We start from the raw sequence: 21239 nt of genomic DNA on the forward strand, positions 1-21239 counted from the left end.
GTAAGTTATCTGGACAGAAGCATACACTGTCCTTGAGCAGTGTGGAACCATACTGGTTAGCTTCTCTGGACACGCGTCCTCCAGGATGACATTAAGATGGGGCATCTTGACTTTTAAGAATTCTGGCTTTTTTTGAATTTTGGACCCTGGCTTTGTTGTAAGACAATTTCCCAGGGCAATCTTGGGCAGCTCAGCAGTGCAGAACTGTCTGAGTTGAGAGTGTACCCATCCATTCTGCCCTTGTCTGCTGTTATAGATGTTAGGTCCCACTTCAGAGGGGAGCAGGGGGTGTTAGGTGTTGCTGAATGATTGTGCCTATCGATTTGTGTTTATTAGTCCCATTATTTCTATTACACAATTGCTTCAGCTGTCACCCATAACTCAACTCTGCCTGGCTGATGTGAGTAATAAGCCACTCTGCCCTCAAATTCCAGCAAATGGTCTGTCCGTGATGGGCATTTATTTTCCAGATACATGGACAAAATACAATTGGGGTGCTGGAGGTGGAAGGCACAAGCTGGCTCTTTGCCAAGCATAGCGCTTACGACCAAGCCATTAGCACTGCTCTTGCAGAGCAAGGGGAAGCAAAAAGCTTGGATGTTCCTTCTGGGATCTGGCCACTGCAGTGTTAGTTAGCACTGGTATCACCTCTGTATCTCCTCATTACTAAGTCCTGTTAGAGGATTAACTTGACTGTGCTGTAAGCATCTTACTTTCATTTCGGAAGGATGGAGAATTGTTTAGCAGCCTGTTTAATTGGGAAATGCTGTTGGAAGAGCCAGGTGTTGTCTGAACTGAAATTGCTACTTCATGCGTGCAGGGGGATTCTGTTTCTTGGAACTGCCACAGTCCTCACATCACTAAAGGGCCAGAGACCACATCCTGACATCTTTAGTGAAGATGCTGACAGAGACATTATGTGTCTCTGTGCCATTCAGTTTTAAATCCTTTCTTCCCCAGGCAGACCATGTGAACATGACAGGCTGTTTCCATATTCTCTAATGGAGGTTTTCTTCCCCACAAGCAAGTATTATGCCCCTTGTTTTATTAAGTCTGATACAAGATGCCATACAAAGATCTCTGTATTCCCACAGGAATGAGAGCAATCCTCTGTACTGACTTGAAGGCTTTCTGATCTCTTTACAAATACATTGTTTTCAGCATATCCTCTCTTTCAGAAAACTATCCTCTCCAGACATTCTGAGATAAGAAAGGAGACTTTTTTTTCACAGTTTATTTTGTCACATAGGCAAAGACTCACAAGCGTTTTCAAACTATAGACCTACTTAGAAAAGGGCAAACTAATTTTTGTCCAGGAGATGAACTAACATCATTTGTATCATTTGCTTCCTCAGACCCCTCATACACATACCGTAAAGTTATCACACATATGCAACAGGCAATTGGTCTTAAACAAGCCTCACTTTTCTCAGATGATCTGAGGTTGGAATCCACATAAGACAGGATTAAACAATAAGCATGTCAGTTAGGTAAAGGGATGAGGACTCTACCACAGCGGTTCTTGTTTAATAGAGCAAGGAACATCTTTACAAAATATTCCTTTTAGGTCCTTTTTTCATTGACGTTTACCAACAGGGAATTAAGCATGACTTGTAAAACTTTGCCTGGCATTCAGTGTCTCATAATCTCTAGGTCTGAAAGCCTGGCAGGTACGTGCAGGGATCCCCTCCAAAGACTTGTGGCCGTTTTAGAAAAGCTGGTGAGGAGTATGCTGGTTTATGAGGCACAGCTCCTGCCTCTGGGCTTTCTAAAGAAGGATGAAGATAGTAACATTTCCATGAGAGGGCATAGAGAGTCGTTTGTCTATATAAACTAACCAATGTCCCTGGTCTGTACGCTTCTTTTTCTTGAAAATTACACTTTTTTTACTATTTTAGCAAAGGAAGATATTTTCAAGTATTTTATTGATGGTAATTGTGAAAGGCAGAATCTGTCACAGGAAACCTGTACCAATGATGCCATCCAGTGGCCAGCACATTTGTCATTGCTCTGAATTCACCAGAACAGACACTAACTCCCATGTCCAACCCATGCACGGTTTTATAGTCATTCACATTGCATTTTTTCCCCTTGATCCTATCAGCACCAATGTTTGTCCTGAAAACATCCCACAAAGATCACTGAACCAGCCCAGCTCCTCCACCGAGCTCAGGTTCCACACAGGAACACTCAAAGTTCAACCTGTGTTTCTGAGAGTGTTGTCCAGTTCTGAGAGTGAACTCCAGGACATGTTTGTGTGGAGGATTTACAGTAGATCCCCCTGTAGACTGTCCCACACTGGGGACATCTTGCCCTCCTTCCAGAGAAAGGAAAGCAAGCAAAAAGGTAGTGTGGTGTGGGGAAATTTTCTACTCTCAGATGGGAAGCACTTCAATTTTTCCATGCACCACAGAGATGAGGAGCTCTGGCTTGGTTGACTGGGACAGCCTGGCTGCTGCCTGATGTCTCAGGCACAGAGAAGTTCAGCACGCAGAGGCATGCAGGTGAACTGAAAGCAATGAGGGTGGGGCTTGAAAGAGGGAAGAGCTGAAACCATCTCATGGCACCAGCAGCAAGCCCTCAGCTACCCAGGGCCAGGCACAATTGGAATATGAGACCTGAAAATCTTGCACGCCTGTTGTGTCCAGCTGAGGCTGCAGGGAATATTCATAGTAAGTATTTGGGTCTGAACTGTGTCTGGCTGCACTGCACCTGCCCACAATGAGCAGCTCATTCCATATGATAAGCAAAGGCTGCTGCTGTCCCACAGACCTCATGGCATGATTGCACGTGGCATTACTCCTTAGCCAGGTTATAGTCAGAATGATCCAGGCTCGGAAATCCCCGCTATTAAATATGTGCATGTTAGCCCAGACCTTACTGACAGGTTTGGATTAGGCACTAACTATGCATGTAGTTAGGAATGGGTGCTAATCTCCAGCAGCTGGCTGCAGCAGCCTCTTCTTCCTCTGCAGCCGCAGTCACACCAGCGTATCTGAGTGTTTCGGAGCCATGTGATGCAGTGGGCCACATGCCAGGAGGCTTAAATCACTCCAGCTCAGGCAGCATACAGGGACCGTCCAGCTGGGCCCACGTGCCCACTGCAAGTCCTCAGTGGCAGCACGGTGTGGTGTGTGCTGACAGCGCTGGATAACGTTCAACACAGGCACGGGTTTCAGCAGATGCTGTAGCCTGTTCCAGAAAAGCTACGAGGCTTGGCCCTGGGACAGAGGCACAGGCTGGCTTTTCAAAGTCTCAAACAGCTTATAAATGAACAGAAGGGGACTTTTTCTGTCCACCAAAACCAACAGTCGTAATACCCGAGTCCCAGCCAGGAACTTGTATATCTGCTCTGGCCACATTTTGTGAAAGCATTCTGAATCATACAAACCCAGAGAGCTGATGATCGCCCTTCACACGTGCTGGGTGCAAAGTCTGCAGGCCTCTTCCTGTGGTGCACTTTGTGCTTTTGGCAGGCAGAAGATGTTTACTGATCTGTGGAAAGAAATTCTAATGGATGCAAAGGTGATCACATAAATATTAATTATGCAGCAGTGTAGCAACTGCATTACAATACCTGGCTAATGGGTTTTGCAGCTGTATTCCCACTTATTCATTATTTGTATTAAAACAGCACCCAGGAGTCTCTTTTCACTGACTGCCGCATGAACCCATGCTCCCTGAGTCGTGTTTCTAATTTGTAAAGGAACTCAGTCACTCCCTGATCACCTTGTGTCCTGGGAGAATAAATCATGCCTATACAGCTCCTAATCAAACACATCTTTGTTATCTTGGAGACCTGCCTAGATATATTCCAACACGTTTGGCAAGTTTGATTTCCCACTGCACAATGTCATAATTTACCCTCCCATAGCATTTAGGTAGGTTCTTATTGTATATTAATTAGCGTTTTCATTGTGCTTTTGTACTGAATCAGCTGATTACCTAGCACAGATGAGTTAAGCAAAATAAAGAAATAAATAAAAACCTTCATTCTTTGGTACACTGACACCTGTTGTGTTACTAAAATGTAAATATTAAAGAGAGTGCCAAACAGTTTGCATCAGGAAGCACTGAAAAGTACATCCGTACGAAACTGCCTGGGAAACTACTTCTAGGATATGCTCTTCTGGGTCAGGATTGAAAATCAACTTCAAGTGCAATTAAAAGTTTAATTACAACTAGAAGTACTTTGCAGAGAAACTCCTAGCCAAAAATATAAGATTAGGCATTTCTTTTTCTGTGCTTTAAATGAAATCCTTACAAAACCATTCTTTTTATATGATGTAATGTACGAAAAGGCACAGGCTTCCACACAAAGGCCCAATAAGTGCAGGCCATGATGTAGGAGCTCATGAGGCTGGAGAGCTGGAGCTGGAGGCACGGCTGTTTGCCACAACCAGGGTGAAGGACTCACTGGACTTTGCTCTGCCCAACATCGGCCATGCCAACGTGTTCCCGTGAGAGCAGCAAACCTCACCCTGTAGGCCTTCGTTTTGCTGTGGCAACCCCAGCAGCAGCCCTCCATCTTGCCTGCACTCAGCTTTCTGCCCTGAAAAAATAAACAAACAATGCATCAGCAGACAGATCTTGAATAGCACCAGTGAATGGCTGCAGCAATTTGCAACGACAAGCACAGCACTGGGTACAAAGGTCTTCATCAGCTCTTACACAACCTCTCCTCTGAGTCTCATGTTTCAGAGTTGCTCAGCTTGTATAGCAATGGAGGGTCAGGGACTACAGCAGATTACCTCAGTTCAACCATTGAAAGCAAGTGTTATTTTTAATCTTGTACGCTCCATTTAAAGGATTTCCAGGCTGGCACTACTTTAATTACACAAATGTTACGGTTATCAGCACAACCACCCCTTAATTGGCAGGCTTTTCACTAGGGAGCCACCATCACTAAGTTTCTAGTGAAATAACTTTTAATAATTGCACTTGTCAACTTCAAAATGCTCTACAAACATTAACTGACTTAATTACCTCTCCCAGAGTCCCTTAGAGGCAGGAAAGTGTCATTACCCACACGTAATCAAATGGAAAGTCTTGAATGACACACAATGTCTTCCCCAGGACAAGGCAAAGGCTTGGAGTTTGGTGTTCAGTGTTTTTTGAGATGCAATGGAGTACCTTAAGGGTAGGGGACAGCAGACCCCTTCAGGAGCAGCTAGAGGCCAGAGGAGGTATCCAGAAATATCTCAGATGGCTTTAAGACATCGGTGCTGAACTCGGTGACAAAGCACACATTAGAGAGGAGATTCCAGCATCTAGGCCATGGGATCCCAAGGGAAAACAAACAATGAGCCACAAGCCTTTTCCAGACCTTTCACAGTGCAGAATAACAATCCAGATGCAGTACAGTGCTCTCCTTTCTGAGTAAGTCTGCAAAGAAAGACGTGTATTGTGCTCTCTGTTCACTAGGTGACTCCCAAATGTTGCAAATCCTCACTGGTGTCACAGCACAAGGTCACACCAACACTGGAAATGCAGCTTCCACTTTCCACGGAGAGCCTTTAAATGAAAAGACCATGCAACCTGCCCATTACAGCACTGGGAAACCACTGCTCATCATCTTTGCAGAGAGGGAAGAATGAGATAAGAAGAACCAAAGAGCTGCTCCAGGAACAGGAGGAAGGAATACTCTGACCCAGCCCTGCTGGCATTCTTCACCTTCAGAACCAGAGGTTGCAGAGAAGAGACAGCTGCCTGCTTTCCTGCTTGCTGGGGTGGGCACACCTGTACATAGCTCACCTGCAGTCTTCCCTTCACATACACATATCCAGGGTCCTTGCCCGCCTACAGATAGGATCATTCATCAAAATTCATGTTGTTTCTATTTGTTTTTCTTAATATAAGTAAATAAACATAAAAAAAAAAAAAGCCCCATAGATTCATGGACAATGATCATCATGGGTGAGCACCTATGCACATAAGCTCAGGAGATCTGCAATGATACCAATGATTACAATCTTAGTTTCACTCTGCATTTCTCCATGAGAGTCACCCCAAGTAAAAATACTGCATTTGTACATTGTACCAGAGGTATGGCTGCCATGGGAATTTCAACCTTAAAAATGCCTCTACTTTTTTAATACGTGGAAAATCCTGATCAGAATGCATGTTAATCTGTTGGAGGGGCCTTACTCTCAATATATGTCATATTTGTACAGTACATAAGGACTTGGGATTTTTTGTTTCTATGCACATTTTGCATAGAAGTTGATTAGTTCCTATGTTGATTAGACTTCTATTAACCTACATTACACAACAATTAATTAATTTTCCCTTTAAGCAAGCAAATTAGGAAATAACCAAGATTCCCTTGGATCCTAGCTCTTCAGAAATAACTCTCCCCATTATGCAGCGTGAGCAACCTTTTTGATCATCATTGCTTCAGTTCCCTGCTAGAACAGACGTGCCTTGCAGATAACTGCAGAATGGTGTGAATAGGCAAAGCCATGTGTCTGCCCAGCCCTAAGTCCGTCCCTCGTACTCCCTTCACCCGCCCTGAGCTCCAAGTCTGCTCTCACTATCACCATTTTACCTATCTATAAAAATGCATCCAGGCCCAAGGTCTGGACTTCTTCCAAGCCAGGATAGTAGAACTATATCATGGGGCAAAGGGAGTTGGCAAACAAAGAGTTGTAAGAAATAACACACTCTTTCTCACATTGGCCAGATCTTGCAGATCATACTGCAGTTCATGCTATCAAAGGTTAGCACTGCACTTGTTTTTTCCTTTGGCACTGATATGTTAAACAGTAAAATAAATTACTGCTACCAAGCACCCTGTTCAGCTTCTTTGTGGTTTTGTTTTTTTCCCCACAAAATCTGTTCCCTAACAGTGAGATGTAAGAAAGTTACAAGCAAGCATGAGGGACAGAGCAAAACAAAAACCTTTCTCTATCTTCTTGTATAAGACTCTTGAGAAAGAGCACACCTGTAAGCTAATACTATTTTATTTCTATTGCACTAGTGAAAGAAAAGGGTAACAGAAAACACTCCAAAAGGTGAGGCCATGACCTATATAAGATTACTGATCTATTTCTGTATGTGCCCACAAACTCTTGTACATTAGCTCTCTAAATCTGCCTCTCTTCTTTAGCCTTCCTCTGCTGATCTGTTCACCGTGCTGTCTCCTACTATCCTTGTTAGCAGCCTTCTGTCTAACTTAGTCATTAGGTTTCTCAAAGTTCAGGCTTTTTCCACCTGTAACTGTCACTGCTATCCTGCCATGTTTACAAATCATTAAAAAAGAAAACAAATTACATGCGTCCTGTGGGCACTGACATCTTTCCTTTTGATCTAGCAAGCATTCAGGATGTCGTGCCACGCACACAAACTTGTTTGCTCACTGCTAATTTGCAGAGCCTCCACTCTGCAGGAGCATCAGGAACGAACTCCAGGGAGCTGAACTACTCATGATGCCAAGATGCTTCCCAGATAGGAAGCAGTCCAGGATTCTTTCCAGGATTAAGCAAGCACTTCTGTCTCTCAGAGAAAAACTCTCCATGTATTTTTTCCTCTGAATTTTTTTGTTGTTGTGTCAATGGCTTTGGGTTCAGTTCCATGCCTAATGGAGCAAGGTGACCCATGGACCCCTGCTCTAGGAGAGGGGGAAAAGGGGATAGGTAGGGAGATAGGCCTGCAAACAAAACAGCAGCAATGAGCTAAGCGAGAAAAGTAATTTACTAAGTATGATATCAGAATGCGAGATAATATGATACAGTATATATAATAATATTTGCTTTTAGTTCTCATTGCTCTAGCCTGTTATCAGTAGACCACAAATAACATGAATCTCCCTACACTGAGTGTGCTTTGCTCGAGCGTAACTGGCGAGTTCTCCCCTTGTCCTTATCTCAACCCACAAGCCTTCTTTCATCACAACTTCCACCGATCCTCAGCTATTCACAGAATGGCCTGGGTTGAAAAGGACCACAATGATCATTGAGTTTCAACCCCCTGCTATGTGCAGGGTCACCAACCACTAGACCGGGCTGTCCAGAGCCACATCCAGCCTGGCCTTGAATGCCTCCAGGGATGGGGCATCCACAGCCTCCTTGGGCAACATGTTTCATTGCTTCAGCACCCTCTGTGTGAAAAACTTCCTCCTAATATCTAACCTAAACCTCCCGTCTCAGTTTAAAACCATTCCCCCTTGTCCAATCACTATCCACCCTCATGAACACTCATTCCCCCTCCTGTTTATACGCTCTCTTCAAATACTGGGAGGTCACAATGAGGTCTCCCCGCCACAGTCCCTTGAGGCACAGAGGAACCTGAGATACGCACTGCCATAGCGCAACAATCATGGAGCACAGCGGTTACACAACCGCCGCTACAGCCACACCCCCGCGCGCGCCCGGCCGTTGGAGGCGGCTCGCTTGCCCATTGGTCCAGGAGAAAGCGCCGCTGATTGGCTCTCCCTCCGCAACGCCCGCCGTTCCTTTTGATTGACAGATCCTCGCACTGTAGTTGCGCGAGAAGACCAGAGAGCGCGCTGTGATTGGCCGCAGTGCTGACGGCCGCGCTATATAAGCCCCGCGGGATAGGCGGGCGCGTTAGCCCTCGGGCGCTCGTAGGCGGCTGTGTGAGTGCGCGCCCTCTCCGGCCGCTGCGGGAACATGGCGACGCTGAAGGCCGTGTGCGTGATGAAGGGGGACGGCCCCGTGGAGGGGGTCATTCACTTCCAGCAGCAGGCAAGGCCCGGCGGCGGCGGGCGGGGCTGTATCAGCACGCTATCTATCAGCGCGCTGTCCGGCCGCGATGCTGAGTCATGGCGCGGGCGTCGGGGAGAGCGGGGCCGGGCTGCTGCCTTGCGTCCGCGGGTCGGTGGGGCGGAGCGTGACTCCTGTCTGCGGGGAGGGGTGAGAGAGCCCCGGGTTGGGGCAGCTGGGGGTTAGGGAAAGGGTCTGCACCACAGGGCGGTGGGCGTGGGACGGGCTGCACGGGGGTGTGGGCACGGCCCCCAGTGCTGGAGTTCAAGGAGAGTTTGGATAACTCTCAGATGTATGTTCTGATGTTTGGGTAGGGTTCTTGGGGCTCGCTTCCAGCTCGGGTGATTCTGCATTGGAAGCTGAATTTTTGTTGACCTGGAAGCTTCTCTCGTGAGGAGGCTCTTTGATGCTGCGATCACATCTGTAGTAATCAGCTCTTTGTGTTACAGGGTAATGGGCCAGTAAAGGTTACTGGAAAAATTACTGGCTTGTCTGATGGAGATCATGGCTTTCATGTCCATGAATTTGGAGACAATACAAATGGTAAGATGCCTGTCCAAGCTTCTGAGTTAGAGCTGCAGTGTGATCAGCTTCAAGGAGCTGCTTCTAGTGTCACAGCAGCAACCATCTTCAGCATATGTATGTTTTATGGCTGCACATCTGTTCTAGGAAACTATGATTCCTAAGGAATTGATTCTCATAATCTTTGAACACATTTAGGCTACTGTTCAAGGTCTTGTATATCAAGCACTGGCCTAAATACTTTTTTGACCTAGTTTTTAACCTAGTGTTAAGAAATAGGAAAACTTTCATCTGGCGAAGAACATTCTTGAATGAGTCATCTGGATTTGTTGAACTTGAAGTAATGTTTGTATACTTATAGATCTAGCTAGAGAGTAGCTGTTTCATCATTAACTTCCTCACACTATAGGAGAACTAAGGTCATGTATGGTATAAGCACCAACTTTAACTGCTTATTGTAACGAATCTGCTTTTGGTGGTTGTTCTTTTCTTTTTCAGGATGTACCAGTGCAGGTGCTCACTTCAATCCTGAAGGCAAGCAGCACGGTGGACCAAAAGATGCAGACAGGTGAGTTTAATGGGCCTGACCTAATGCTACTCAGTGCAGCAGCTGTGTAAGCTCAGCTTTTAGCTTGAGAGGCTGCTGCCTGACTGATTGCTAGGATAGTGCTAGAGGAAAACCAGCAATTCCAGCAGGACTTCTGAGGTCAGTTAGCAAGGTACTTGGCAATCATACAGCAGTGCTTCAGGCACCTTGGGTTCAAGAGCATATGCAAGATGTAGTTTTAGCACAGTGGTTTTATCACAGCCTATGGAGAAGAGGAAATAAGTATGGGCTGTTAGTGAATGTTCATTAGGAGATAAGTGAGAAGGGAAGGAGGGTCATGTACTAATACCTCCAGTGGTGCCTTGCTTCTCTTTGGGAGCTAGCTATTGATAGCAGAGGCCCTAAACTGTCATTGTTGAGCTGTGTGTAGGGTTGTCATATGGCCTGTGAGGATCCTCACTGGGCTTTGAAGAGACTGCAAGATGAGTACAAAGCCGTGTGCCTGGCACAGCAGCTATTCATTTGGTGTGCTGGGTTTTTCTTAACCTCTTGTTTTAGGTACTGTGCTGCCTGCAGGATGTATTCTATAGGGGTTGTGTGCCAGGTGTAAGTACTGGTCTGTTTGCACTGAGTGCCTCTGTCCTTGCCTGAAAGTCTTCTGTCAGTGGAAGCTGACTGAATTCTTCCTGGGAAGTGGTTAAATGGCCCAGTTACCTTTGGGGGGACCCTTTCGTGTCTGAGGTATCTATGTAGTGTCTGAGACCACTGAGCAGCTGGTTTGAGTAATATGCTTGCTGGGTTCCAAGACTGGGAAGGTGCTGCTATCATGCTGGCCTTCAGCCTAAAAGATTGTGCAAGTCTAAAAGGTGGGTTGATCTTGCAGAGAGAGGTTCTGATCAAGCATTGTGACCAATCTGACTGTGTTAGTCAAGTTTTTAGGTACTTTGTACCTCCAGCTTCTGTTATTGATTGGTACCTTTTGGAGTGATCAGTTGCTTGCCAGATGAAGTATGTTGGGTGAGAGATGTCTGGATGAAAGCAGTGTGAAATGGTGGCCTGAAAGGCTTCACAGGCAGACAGGCATTCTAATGCTAAAGGTTGCAGTTACATGAGTATTGTGGCTTCTATTGATTCTCTGTCAAATCTTGCTTCTGATGTAGCCTGCCTGCTCAAGCAGCTAGATGCTGGGGATTCTCTGTGAAGATATGAGAGCTAGACTGTGCTTCTGTAAGGCTACAGTTGATGCCAGTTGTACTAAAATTTCCTGGTAGTTTAAATCAAGCAAACTCCTAAAGGGAAAATTGCCCTTGTCCTTATTCTCTAGGACTGAGCTAAAAATATGAAATCAGCACTCTTTTCTCAGGAAGCAGGTAGTTGGCAGATAGCTAGCAGAGCTGGTTGCCCTGTGAGCATTGGCAGTTCAAGGAACAAATTGGTATTTGAGGTTCATTCAGCTTCAGATGAGTGGTTTGTTTGGGTAGTTGTGTAGGGAACAAAACTCCAGTGTGTCCAAGTGTTCTGCAAATACTGAGCTGAATGAGGACTAATTCTTAAGGGAATTCCTAGTGGAGAACACACACGTAACCTGTAGTAGTATGTAATGTTAATATGGTGGAATGCCAGGCAGACTTGAACAGTTCTGTAGACTTCTACACTGGTTAGAACTTAGCCAGGATTGAATGTATCTTTGACCTATCCCTTTGACCTATCCCTTGTCAAACTGCTTTTACTAATCTTGTTTAAGCCTAAAGCCAGTAGCATGTTGTGGAATAGCTGATTTGTTACATACAGTAAAAGTATAGTAGTAGTGTTTATGTCATGCCTTGTATGTACAGGAAAGGTTAAGAGATTAGTTTAAGATTTTCCTTCTGAGCAGAGGGAAATAGGCTCTATTAGCATAAAGGAATTGCTAGCTCTTCAGAGTTGTGCACTGTTTGCTTAGCTTGCTAGGTGATAATGTCACTCCTTTCCCACAAGTGGGTTAGCCTTCGTACTTCAACTTCTACTGTGAGTTGGATTTTAATCGTCTTGAACAGAAGGAGTTAAAATTCATGGCTGGGGGGTAGATGAGTGTGTGTGTGCTGTGTGAAATGAGATGGTGGAGTACCTGAGTGTGATAACAGGGCATTGTGTTGTGCAGGCCATCTGTCAGGGCTTTCAGTTTAACCAGACTCTGAATTTCTGTGCTTCTTTGTGCAGGCATGTGGGTGACCTCGGCAATGTGACTGCTAAGGGAGGAGTGGCAGAAGTAGAAATAGAAGATCCAGTCATTTCCCTTACTGGTCCACACTGCATCATTGGCCGTACCATGGTGGTAAGTGCCTTGCTACCAACCTAGGGGCTTTAAAGAGAATGGGTTGGTTCTTGCTGTTTGATATACAAGTTTTATTGTGGGGTTTTTGATGTGGTTACACTTCATTAATATGAGATCTTAATTTTCTGCTGGCCTTGTTGAGGATAATTGTTTGCTCCTGGCTGTGTGTGATTAAAGCAAGCTGAGCTGAATAGGGAACCTGTAGTCTGGCATAAATGCTATCAGTGAAAGGCATGGCAATGGACTCTTAAGCTAGGGACAAGAGTGTGTGCTGCTCTGATAGTCAAGTAGCAGGGAGGTCTGTAATATAACATGTAATGCAGTGGCTGGGATGCTGCATCTTCATTGCAGTGTGCTCTGAGGGTGAACTGAAGTCTGAGTTTGCTCTTGGAGTAGTGATAACTTCTGAAATCTGGGGTTCTGGTGACTTCCAGTTCAAACAAATACAACTGAAGGTGATGCATCTTTATGGGCAAGTCTAGTCCTAAATTCTTAGCGTGTGTATCAGTTTGGCATTCAGCATTACAAAATGGGTAAGTGCTTTTTGTACTGTAAGGCCTTGCTGGTAGCTAGTATGTGTGTAATGAAAAATGCAATAACATGAATTAAGGTATCTTCAATTCTCTTCTAGGTCCATGCAAAAAGTGATGACCTGGGTAGAGGGGGAGATAATGAGAGCAAACTAACTGGAAATGCTGGACCTCGTTTAGCTTGTGGTGTAATTGGGATAGCCAAGTGCTAACTGTTGTACCTGAAATGTTTAAGATGGCAGTGGGAAATGAGCTGTATTTCATTGTGATTGCTGTACTTGCTCTTCTTTGTGCAAGCAAAAGATTTATCACTTAATCTCATTACTACTCTGCGTTCTTGAGTATCAGTTTAACTGGTGAATACTGACATAATTTTGTATTATGTATATTGCAATTAAAGTGTTACTAATGGAAAAATCTCTGTAGTCTTCTGCTAAAGCATCTGCTGTGTAACCATTTGAAGTGCAGTCTTCGCTAACTGAAACTCCTGTGTAATTGAAGATGGTTGGCAGGGATCACATGCTGAACACCAAAGCTGCTCCTGTATTACGGGATTTAGAAGATGAGGAGTCTTAAGAGCTCTAGCAAGGCTACTCACTCACCAAATAGCAGTAGGCAGTTTGCAGCACTGTATGTTTCAAACTTGGGTAATAAACTTGCTGGGCAAAACGTATGTTGGTCTTGCAGTCTATTAAAACTCTACCAGCTGATTTTGTAAGGCTTGGACTTCATGTCAGTAGTTTGCAAGACACTGATAGCATCCAACAAATTGCATTGAGGCAGCAACCTTGGAACTGCTGCCTTGCTCTGTCAGTGTGCCCCTGTAAGTGTTCCACATCCTGTATTAATAACCTGATACCTGCTCTGTATCCCAGCCACTGCCTTTATGCTTTCTTACAGAAGTGTCCTCTTGCTGTAAAATGTGACAGGTGTTGGGTGACAGAAGTCTGATGCTGAAGTACTGGGGGGGGGAGCCTGAAGTGTGCAAGATGGTCTGTTTGCAGCATGCATCCTTGTGTCATTGTGTGGCCTTGGAGTGGGGGCTGGGTTCTTGTGGGCAGATGCAGAAACCTCCCTGTAGTGAGAATTTGGGGTTGGTGTTCAGTGGCAGTGTGGTGAGGACATCTTCCAGTTCTACAGAGGTTTCTAAAAGGGAGAAAGCCTGGAGTAAAATGCATGTACAGAGGCAGGAGTTCTGTATTCAAGTTCCTCAAACTTTGTCAGTGGTGTAATCACTGAGATTGCACTAGCTTTTGCTTTTTCTTGTATGTACCTTGTAGACACAGATTTCCAAGTCTTTTAATAGAGAAAATTATGAATTTTAATGGAGACTTGTATTGACATTCCTTTTATCTTGTACATAAGAGATACTCATGGAAGTAGTTGGTTGTACTTCCAGTGATGCCCAAATTCCAGTGTAGCATGTTACAAATGGAATGGCTTTCAGAGTAGCAAGGAGACTGTAAAAACACTGAACTTACATTCATTACAGGTGGCAAACAAATGTGTGTACAGCCTCTACCCACCTGTACCTCTTCTGGTGGGTTTGCCTGTGCTCTCATTAAGCTGCAGCTGGACTAAGATAGTAGGTGTACCTTTCAACCTGTTTCTTAGGTGTTGAGGATCTTAGAACGCTTTGGAAATGCACAATGCCACCACAACCTCCTTACACTTAGAAGCTTACAGGATGGCTGTGTTGTCTCCCTCTTTCCTAAGTGGGGGAAAGCAGCAGGTGCATGACAACAGCAGCGTGAGCAGCACAGGATGAAAGCTCTGGCAGCTCTACTCCTCAGCCACACTCAGTGCTGAACCCTGCTTCTCTGGAAGCAGAGCTTCATGTTCAGCTGTCTTTGCCATCGTTGGCTGAAGTATCTGATGGGGCACTAGCCAGAAGTCAGTGCTTATTAAGCAGGGAGAAGCAATGCTTGGTTTATATACATATACACACCCTTAAGTGGCAGGCATAGGCTCAGTAATCAAGGTATTAATTGTTAACGCTATGGTGCCATTATGTGTAATGGATGCCTTACATTGAGCTGACTATTCAAATACATGTTTTTCTCTTTCTAAAGCCATAGATTCAGTAGTCAGTTCAAGAGCAGGATATACTTATATTGGTGATGCATCCCCAGCGTGGTTACTGCTTCAGAAGGCAGTAAAGCATCATGCAGACAACATCCAAAGTTCTCCTAGCTACTGTTTTCCAGTTTCCCAGAAAGGGAGAGGATACAGAGGTGGCGTTTGTGCGAACAGATGAACCTTCCATTTCTTTTATTCTTGCCTTAAATCTTTTAATAAAAGTGGATTTGTTTAAAAAACAAAAAAAAATCCTACCTCCATACAGCATTATGGCAGTTCTTACTGAGACGGTCTTAAGTGTGACAGCGGTGTCTGGCTGTATATGGAGTTAAGTGTGAAACAGACATTAAGGACACAAGTCTTAACACATGGAAGCTGAGTTCACTACAAGTATGTAAACAGGTTTTTTTTCTCTCTTTATTCTGCTATTGCAAGAACATAAAAATATATGTCCTCTTCCCCATTCATAACTCCACATTTGCTTTCCCTCCCCTCTCCCTCCCCCAGAAGAAAAGTTCCTCTGCCACAGAGCAGCTATGGAAAAGTACTGATGTAAGAAAGCAGCTGCCCTCGCTTCGGGGGAAAAAAAAAACCAACCAACCAACCAAACAAACAAAACAACTTTAAAAGCAGAACACGCCTATAGCAAGGAGAAAAAAAAAAATTAAATATGCACAGGATTCATACAATTTTTCCTCCACCCTTCCAGAGCATAACGAGGTTCAATTGAACGCCTGGTGCAGCCCGAGCCTCGTGTTCAGTGCGTGGGCTGATCAGAGACCGATTCAGCATGGATGTGTTGGGGCTCAGGCTGCCTGGCGTCACGCAGCGGTCTCTCAAGACTGTTTGCACCCAAAAGGCCAACCACAAAGAAGCAGGATTTGCCCTGTTAAAATCTGCCCAAATTCTTTAAGTAACCCGGAGAGAAAATGGTAAAACTTTGACAAACACAAAAATAAGCATTCTTTTTCCATCAGTCCAACAGGTACAACGCTCGGCGGCTAAAAACTTAAGACCTACCTCTTGCAGGCTTACAGGAGGTACACATCATTAACACAGACAGCGGTAGCAGCCCGGGTTTGTGAGAACAAACAGGCAGCACGTTAAAATCCTCCAGCGGTCTCTCACTTCCCCACCAACTCCCAGCCCCGCTTCAATAAAAACAGGCTTTGCGTTGCACATCGCTTTTTGGTGTCTTTGATTTCTCTTTCACCCCGCTTTCCAAACGGCCGTCAGTGAGTAACGCGTACGGAAGGTGCTGAAGCGGTGCCCTTCCCGCCCACTGCACAACTTCACAACCTCACGAAGTCGCCCAGGGATGGCCGAAGGCGTCCCCTTAAGTCTGGTGAGGCGGCGTTTAGCACAGAACCACTTTTGGAGGGAGGGGGGAAAGGAAAAAAAAGAAACAAAACCGGCCTCTGTCGCAATGCAAATACCGAACGGAACACTGCAAATACCCCCGCAATTCACATTTCCAAACTAACCTTTACCCTCCCACGGTCAGGTAGATCATTAAAATGCAGCAAGCTAAAACTCAAGGTGACTATTACAAATAAAAATTGGCTTCCGTGAATAGCTACACAAACAGATGGATTCCTTTTAACAGATAGAAACAGCACAGTCTAATTTAGACTCCCGTACAGCGTCAGCAGTTCAAACTTAAAAGATGTTGAACGATCCTTCTCCACTTCAGTGCAGTGTAGGAAGAATAGCACACGTTAAAGTTTGTTACGAAAATAGAGTTTATTAAAAACACATCCCTATTGTTTTGAGGAGCTTTCACCGTTACCTTTTCTTAAATTAAAAAAAAAAAAAAAAAAATAGAAAGCACTTCTACTTCTGATTTGTAAACTTTTTAAAGTCAAAACTTTAAAAAAGTTACAGCAAAAATGGGTAATATTTTAATCATATCTTCAGTATTTTTGTGTTACGTTGTGGCTATTTTAAATAGAAGGGAAGCAATCAAATTGCTTACAATTCCCCGCCAACTACCGAGGGGCTGATAGAAGCAGAAGCAAGTATAATACAGCAGACTGTACAACTCTAAAGCTCTACACTCCAACAAATGTCCCTGCCCTCGGCTGAGAGATTCCAGTCCCTAGCGAGGAGCCTCCGCGACCGCGCTCAGATCCTTTTCAGCTTGTTCCACGGATGAGGTAGCCTCAGATGTTAACTCTTCCTCAGGCTTTACGCCTGAAGGTTCAGACTCTCCTTTAGGAAGTTCTGAAACAACGTCTGCGTCTTCCATTTTGCCGCTATGAGATTCGTGGTTTTTGTCACCATCTGCCCTGTCTGTCACCTCGGGTTTTTCCTTTCCTCGGTTTTCTTCCTTGTCTCTGCGAGACTCCCTATCTCTAGAATCTCTCTCTCTGTCTCGATGTCCACTGGACCGTCTGTTTCTGTCCTCCATGTCCCTATGCCTATCGCGCTCGGGGCTCCTTCTCCCCCATTCTCTCCTGTCACGATTACCAAGCCGCTCGTGATCTCGGTCGTCGCTGCGGTTGCCATAGCGCTCGCGGTCGTTTTCTACCCGATTGCCAAAAGATCTCCTTCCGAACCTTTCCTGGTCTCTGTTAGGGGTGAACGTCTGCCTGTCGTTCCTGAACTGCCTCCCGTCTCTGTTCTCCTCGGGTCCGCTGGGCCCTCCGCTTCCCGGCATCCCCCCAGGCCTCACAAAGTGGCCCGGCGGAGGGAAGGGGGTTTTCATTCCATGGGGAGGAGGCATCCCAAAGCCCCCCGGACCCGGTGGGGGCCCTCTGTGCATCATGTGGGGTGGCATGTGTCGCGGTGGCATCATGGGGAACCGCTGCATAGGAGGCGGTGGCATTCCTGGCGGTCGCTGCAGCGGTATCAAGCCTGGCCGGGCACCCAGGAGGCCGGTGGATGGAGTCTGCAAGCCAACAACAGGGGCCGGAGGGGGCGGCGCGACTCCTTGGGTGCCTGAAGCAAAGAAACAGAAGCACAAATTAAAATAATGTCATTTTAAAAATATTCAGAAAGTCTCATGAAGTGAGTAACACAGAAATGGTGTGTGGGGAGAGCCATCCGCAACGTGTCTCGTGATGGTCTGCATGCTGTCCAGAGAGCTCCGTCCTTCAGCAGAAGTCTCTTTTGTGCTACAAATAATTACTGTTGAGACAGACAGCAGCTATTTGCTTCTCCTCGTGGCCGCACCGTTTGCAGGTCTGAGTGCTTCAATTCCAACTCTGTGCCTTGCTTTGGCTGCTGACCAAACGCCTCCCTAATGGGTTATGCTTCACAGGCTTCCACATAACAGACACATGTGCTACCTCAGCTAGCTCTAGAACCCTTCTCCTCTATGATAAGCACCGTTAAGGCATTCCTGGCTAAAATGCCTGAAATTTCAGCTGGGTTATCAACAAGATTTCCAAGTGCAGAAAAGGCAGCAGTAAGCGATGGGTAGCTAAAGTCAGAGCAGCGCTGGGAAAGGAGCTGGGAGCTACGCAGTTCCATCTACTCTTCCCAAGAAAATCGATAACACAAGTTTGGTTTTGCAACATAAAACTAAAAGGAAATGCAACAGACAGTTTCTGGATTTTTTTTTCAACAGTTTTCTATGTTTTGCAGAATCATAGAATGGCTTGGGTTGGAAAGGACCTCAAAGACCATGCCATTCCAACCCGCTGCCGTGGGCAGGGCTGCCCCAACAAGCACTAGATTAGGATAGAATCATAGCGTATGTCCAATGTCAACTATTCTCCATTTTTCATTCTCCTGGAGTTCTGGAGTCTTGGTTTCAGCATGATCTTCCTAAGAGGAACCTCTCAAAGCCATTCTGACACCAACACGAGGAGCTGTGGCCAAAAGCTGAGGGGTATGAGGGGCAGATGGGTGCTTTGCACCATTAAGTGTGTGCACCTCATCACGCAAGTCCTCTGTGTTCAACCAACACTATTGGCTCATGCCCTCTGCCTTTCACACTGGATCCATCAGCCCCAGGCATTTCCGCTCACAAGGAATTTACCTGCAAATAAGCTCTGTATCTATACAGACATTTTTAAAGTAAAATCCCAAATTAAAATTATTTCCCCACACATTAATAAAAATGAAATGCAAGAATGCAGTTTACATGCAAGTTTGTAACTACTGCCCTTGGGCAAAACTAAAATGCCAACCAGCCACCTAAATTAACATTGAAATTAAATACTTGGCAGTGTCACACTGAAAACTGCATCTTGAGCAAAACAGAGCAGACGTGCTGTTGTGCAGACATCCCACCTTCCAGTCGGACATCACAGCTGATTTATTTAGCATCTGCAGCCCAGCTAAGCCTGAGCTTTCTACAGAACTAGTGCCCTGCCACCACACCACTTCTCACACTAAGGACATGTCTGAAGAGAAACCTTTTCGTGCACTTCATACTGGTGATAGAAGGAAACTACGTTTCACTGATGAGTAAACCTCAGGGAGCAAAGAGATGCATGTTCTTCCAGTCCGTGGTGCCACCTTACCTTCCCCTCCAAGCAGCCACTTTTAAGACCCGGCTTGAAAGATGACACTCTTTGAAAGCAATGATCCACCAGCAACAGCTTGCTTTTTTTTTTTTTTTTTTTTTTGAGGTTTTTCTTTTTCCTTTTCAAGATAAGCAGCCCCTTCCCCCACAGGTTCAAAACTAGGGCAACCTGTCGCCTTGTCTGAGCTCCTCCTCGACTCAGTCCTACACACATGGCAAGGCAGACACATAGCTAATGGTGCCTTCCAAGAAACTTATTTTGCTGAGTTTTGAGATTCAGGGATATTTTAAAGTAAATTCTTCCACAGAATTTTAAAAATAAGGCAGAAAGGAAGAACTAAGATTTAATGGGCTGAAGAAGATAATAGGCATGTTTCTGCCCTACAGCACCAGATGAAGTGAGGGCTATGACTGCATGAGGCAAGTGAGATAAGCTTTTTTAATTAAACAATACCTGCCATTTCAATCTCCCGGCCATATTTCTATACAAAATAATGCATGGAAGCAGCACAATGTATTTGGAAAGTCATTCTCCTTCAATCTGGACTGCACCATTAAAGCAGCCAAACGCTTTTTGTTTTCATTAAACCCCCTCACCTTTCCAGGCTGGAGTATACTGCAGAAAGCACTGTTGGTTTCTACTCGTGATGACAAATTAGACACTGATTAAAAATTTACTCCAAAAAAGCTGTTCAGAAATACCCCCAAGTTAACTGAAAACGTTCAGCAAAATTAGCAGCACAGATCATGTGCAATGCCTGAGAAAATTCAGAGCCTTTTGTTGCTTTACATAAGGAAGGAGAGTATGCAAAATGTAAATAGTTTATCAAACCCAAAGAGAAATACAGCAGCTCTTAGAGAAGCAATTAAGTTATTTAATGACCATCTCATACCTGTACAAACAAGTGATGGAATTTATCTGCCTCAGCCTCTGTTTTATTTACGGGGTCATATTTGCAAGCCGTTTTGTAGGCAGGCTGGTCTTCTTGCTTATGGATATGGCACTCCAGCCATCCCTTTCACTGGCTGCTTCCTCTGCTTGAGCTGCCTCAACCATAGCTCTTATTACAAGACATGGCTTTTATTGCTGGTGATACACCATCCTCACACCTTACACTTAGATGTTAATTCTGTTCAAATGTGTAAAAATACAGACTGCTTTCACATTTTTTTTTTGTGTGACTTTTACCAGTAATGCATATTTTACCAGTAATGCATAAGGAAAGGCCATGAGCACTTGAGAAGCCTTTAATGTGAAGAACTCCTATGAAGACAACCCCATCCCCAACCACCTGAATGTTCTCACAGATGCAAGAGCAGCCACCCAGTATCAAAATTGTCCTGCTTTCACTTTACTCACTTGTGAACTCTGCTCCATAAGATGACAGTATCCCACAATTGTTAAATTGCTTCTCATATGTGTTGTTACAGGAAAGCAAGTGACATTTTCTGCATTTAACACCTTGCTTCATATACAACTGTCAACTTGGATAAAAGTACACGTGAGAACACAAAGTCAAAAGCTTAGGAATCCAGCAGATCATCAAACTAAGGGTTTCAGGATGAGGCTGATGCTTACATTCCGCAGTTCTGCTTGCCACATTAATTCTCCCACCATACTCCAGTAGGCAATGCTGCATGTTAAAACTAGAACATCCCATACTATCAGGGAATTCTTAGAAGTACCAAACACAACGTTTTGAGTCTTGTGTCTTTTTCTGATGTTTCATGAAGAACACTTTAAGAGCAAGTCAAGAACGTAAAGAAGCCTAAAGTCTTAATATCGCTTCACACCCTAAACAGCTTGCTATAAATGCCAACATTTTTCAGCAGTTAGTGCCCATCGTTGAAGCCAACAGGAACTCACCCTTGTTCACTTAAGATGCTTTAAGAAGGAAGCAAGAGCCCAGCTACGTATGTGTATAGCGTTGGTTACCAATGTTAAGATTTCTACCATTCCCACTTCATACAGCATAAACACCACAGTGATCCAGGACAAGGGGTTCATCAAAGCAAAAATGAATTCCACCACTGGTGCTTGAGAGTTGAT

General features: G+C 44.9%; 2 protein-coding genes across 2 annotated transcripts in view; one reads left to right on the plus strand and one right to left on the minus strand.

Moving 5' to 3' along the window:
- The first annotated feature begins 8537 nt into the window (after positions 1-8537).
- SOD1 (superoxide dismutase 1) lies at positions 8538-13309 on the plus strand. Its single transcript, XM_031612659.2, has 5 exons — positions 8538-8705; positions 9173-9266; positions 9744-9813; positions 11992-12106; positions 12738-13309. The coding sequence occupies exons 1-5, from the start codon at positions 8631-8633 to the stop codon at positions 12846-12848; spliced, it is 465 nt and encodes a 154-aa protein (XP_031468519.1). The 5' UTR covers positions 8538-8630; the 3' UTR covers positions 12849-13309.
- Positions 13310-16308: 2999 nt separating this feature from the next.
- SCAF4 (SR-related CTD associated factor 4) overlaps positions 16309-21239 on the minus strand; it is a 44640-nt gene continuing 39709 nt past the window's right edge. The window contains exon 20 of the mRNA XM_031612658.2: positions 16309-17655. Coding sequence (XP_031468518.2) covers positions 16814-17655 — 842 coding nt within the window. The 3' untranslated portion in view covers positions 16309-16813. The remainder of the gene's footprint in view (positions 17656-21239) is intronic.

This window comes from Phasianus colchicus, chromosome 1 (genome assembly GCF_987193195.1).
Source record: "Phasianus colchicus chromosome 1, bPhaCol1.hap1.1, whole genome shotgun sequence".
In the NCBI taxonomy this organism is placed as follows: domain Eukaryota; kingdom Metazoa; phylum Chordata; class Aves; order Galliformes; family Phasianidae; genus Phasianus; species Phasianus colchicus.

What these genes read in the sequence shown, in the direction of transcription:
- SOD1 (XM_031612659.2), top strand. Translation starts at nt 8,631, where the DNA reads ATGGCGACGCTGAAGGCCGTGTGCGTGATGAAGGGGGACGGCCCCGTG. An exon ending in TCATTCACTTCCAGCAGCAG is followed by an intron (nt 8,706 to 9,172) that starts GCAAGGCCCGGC and finishes TTTGTGTTACAG; the next exon opens with GGTAATGGGCCAGTAAAGGT. An exon ending in GGACCAAAAGATGCAGACAG is followed by an intron (nt 9,814 to 11,991) that starts GTGAGTTTAATG and finishes TTCTTTGTGCAG; the next exon opens with GCATGTGGGTGACCTCGGCA.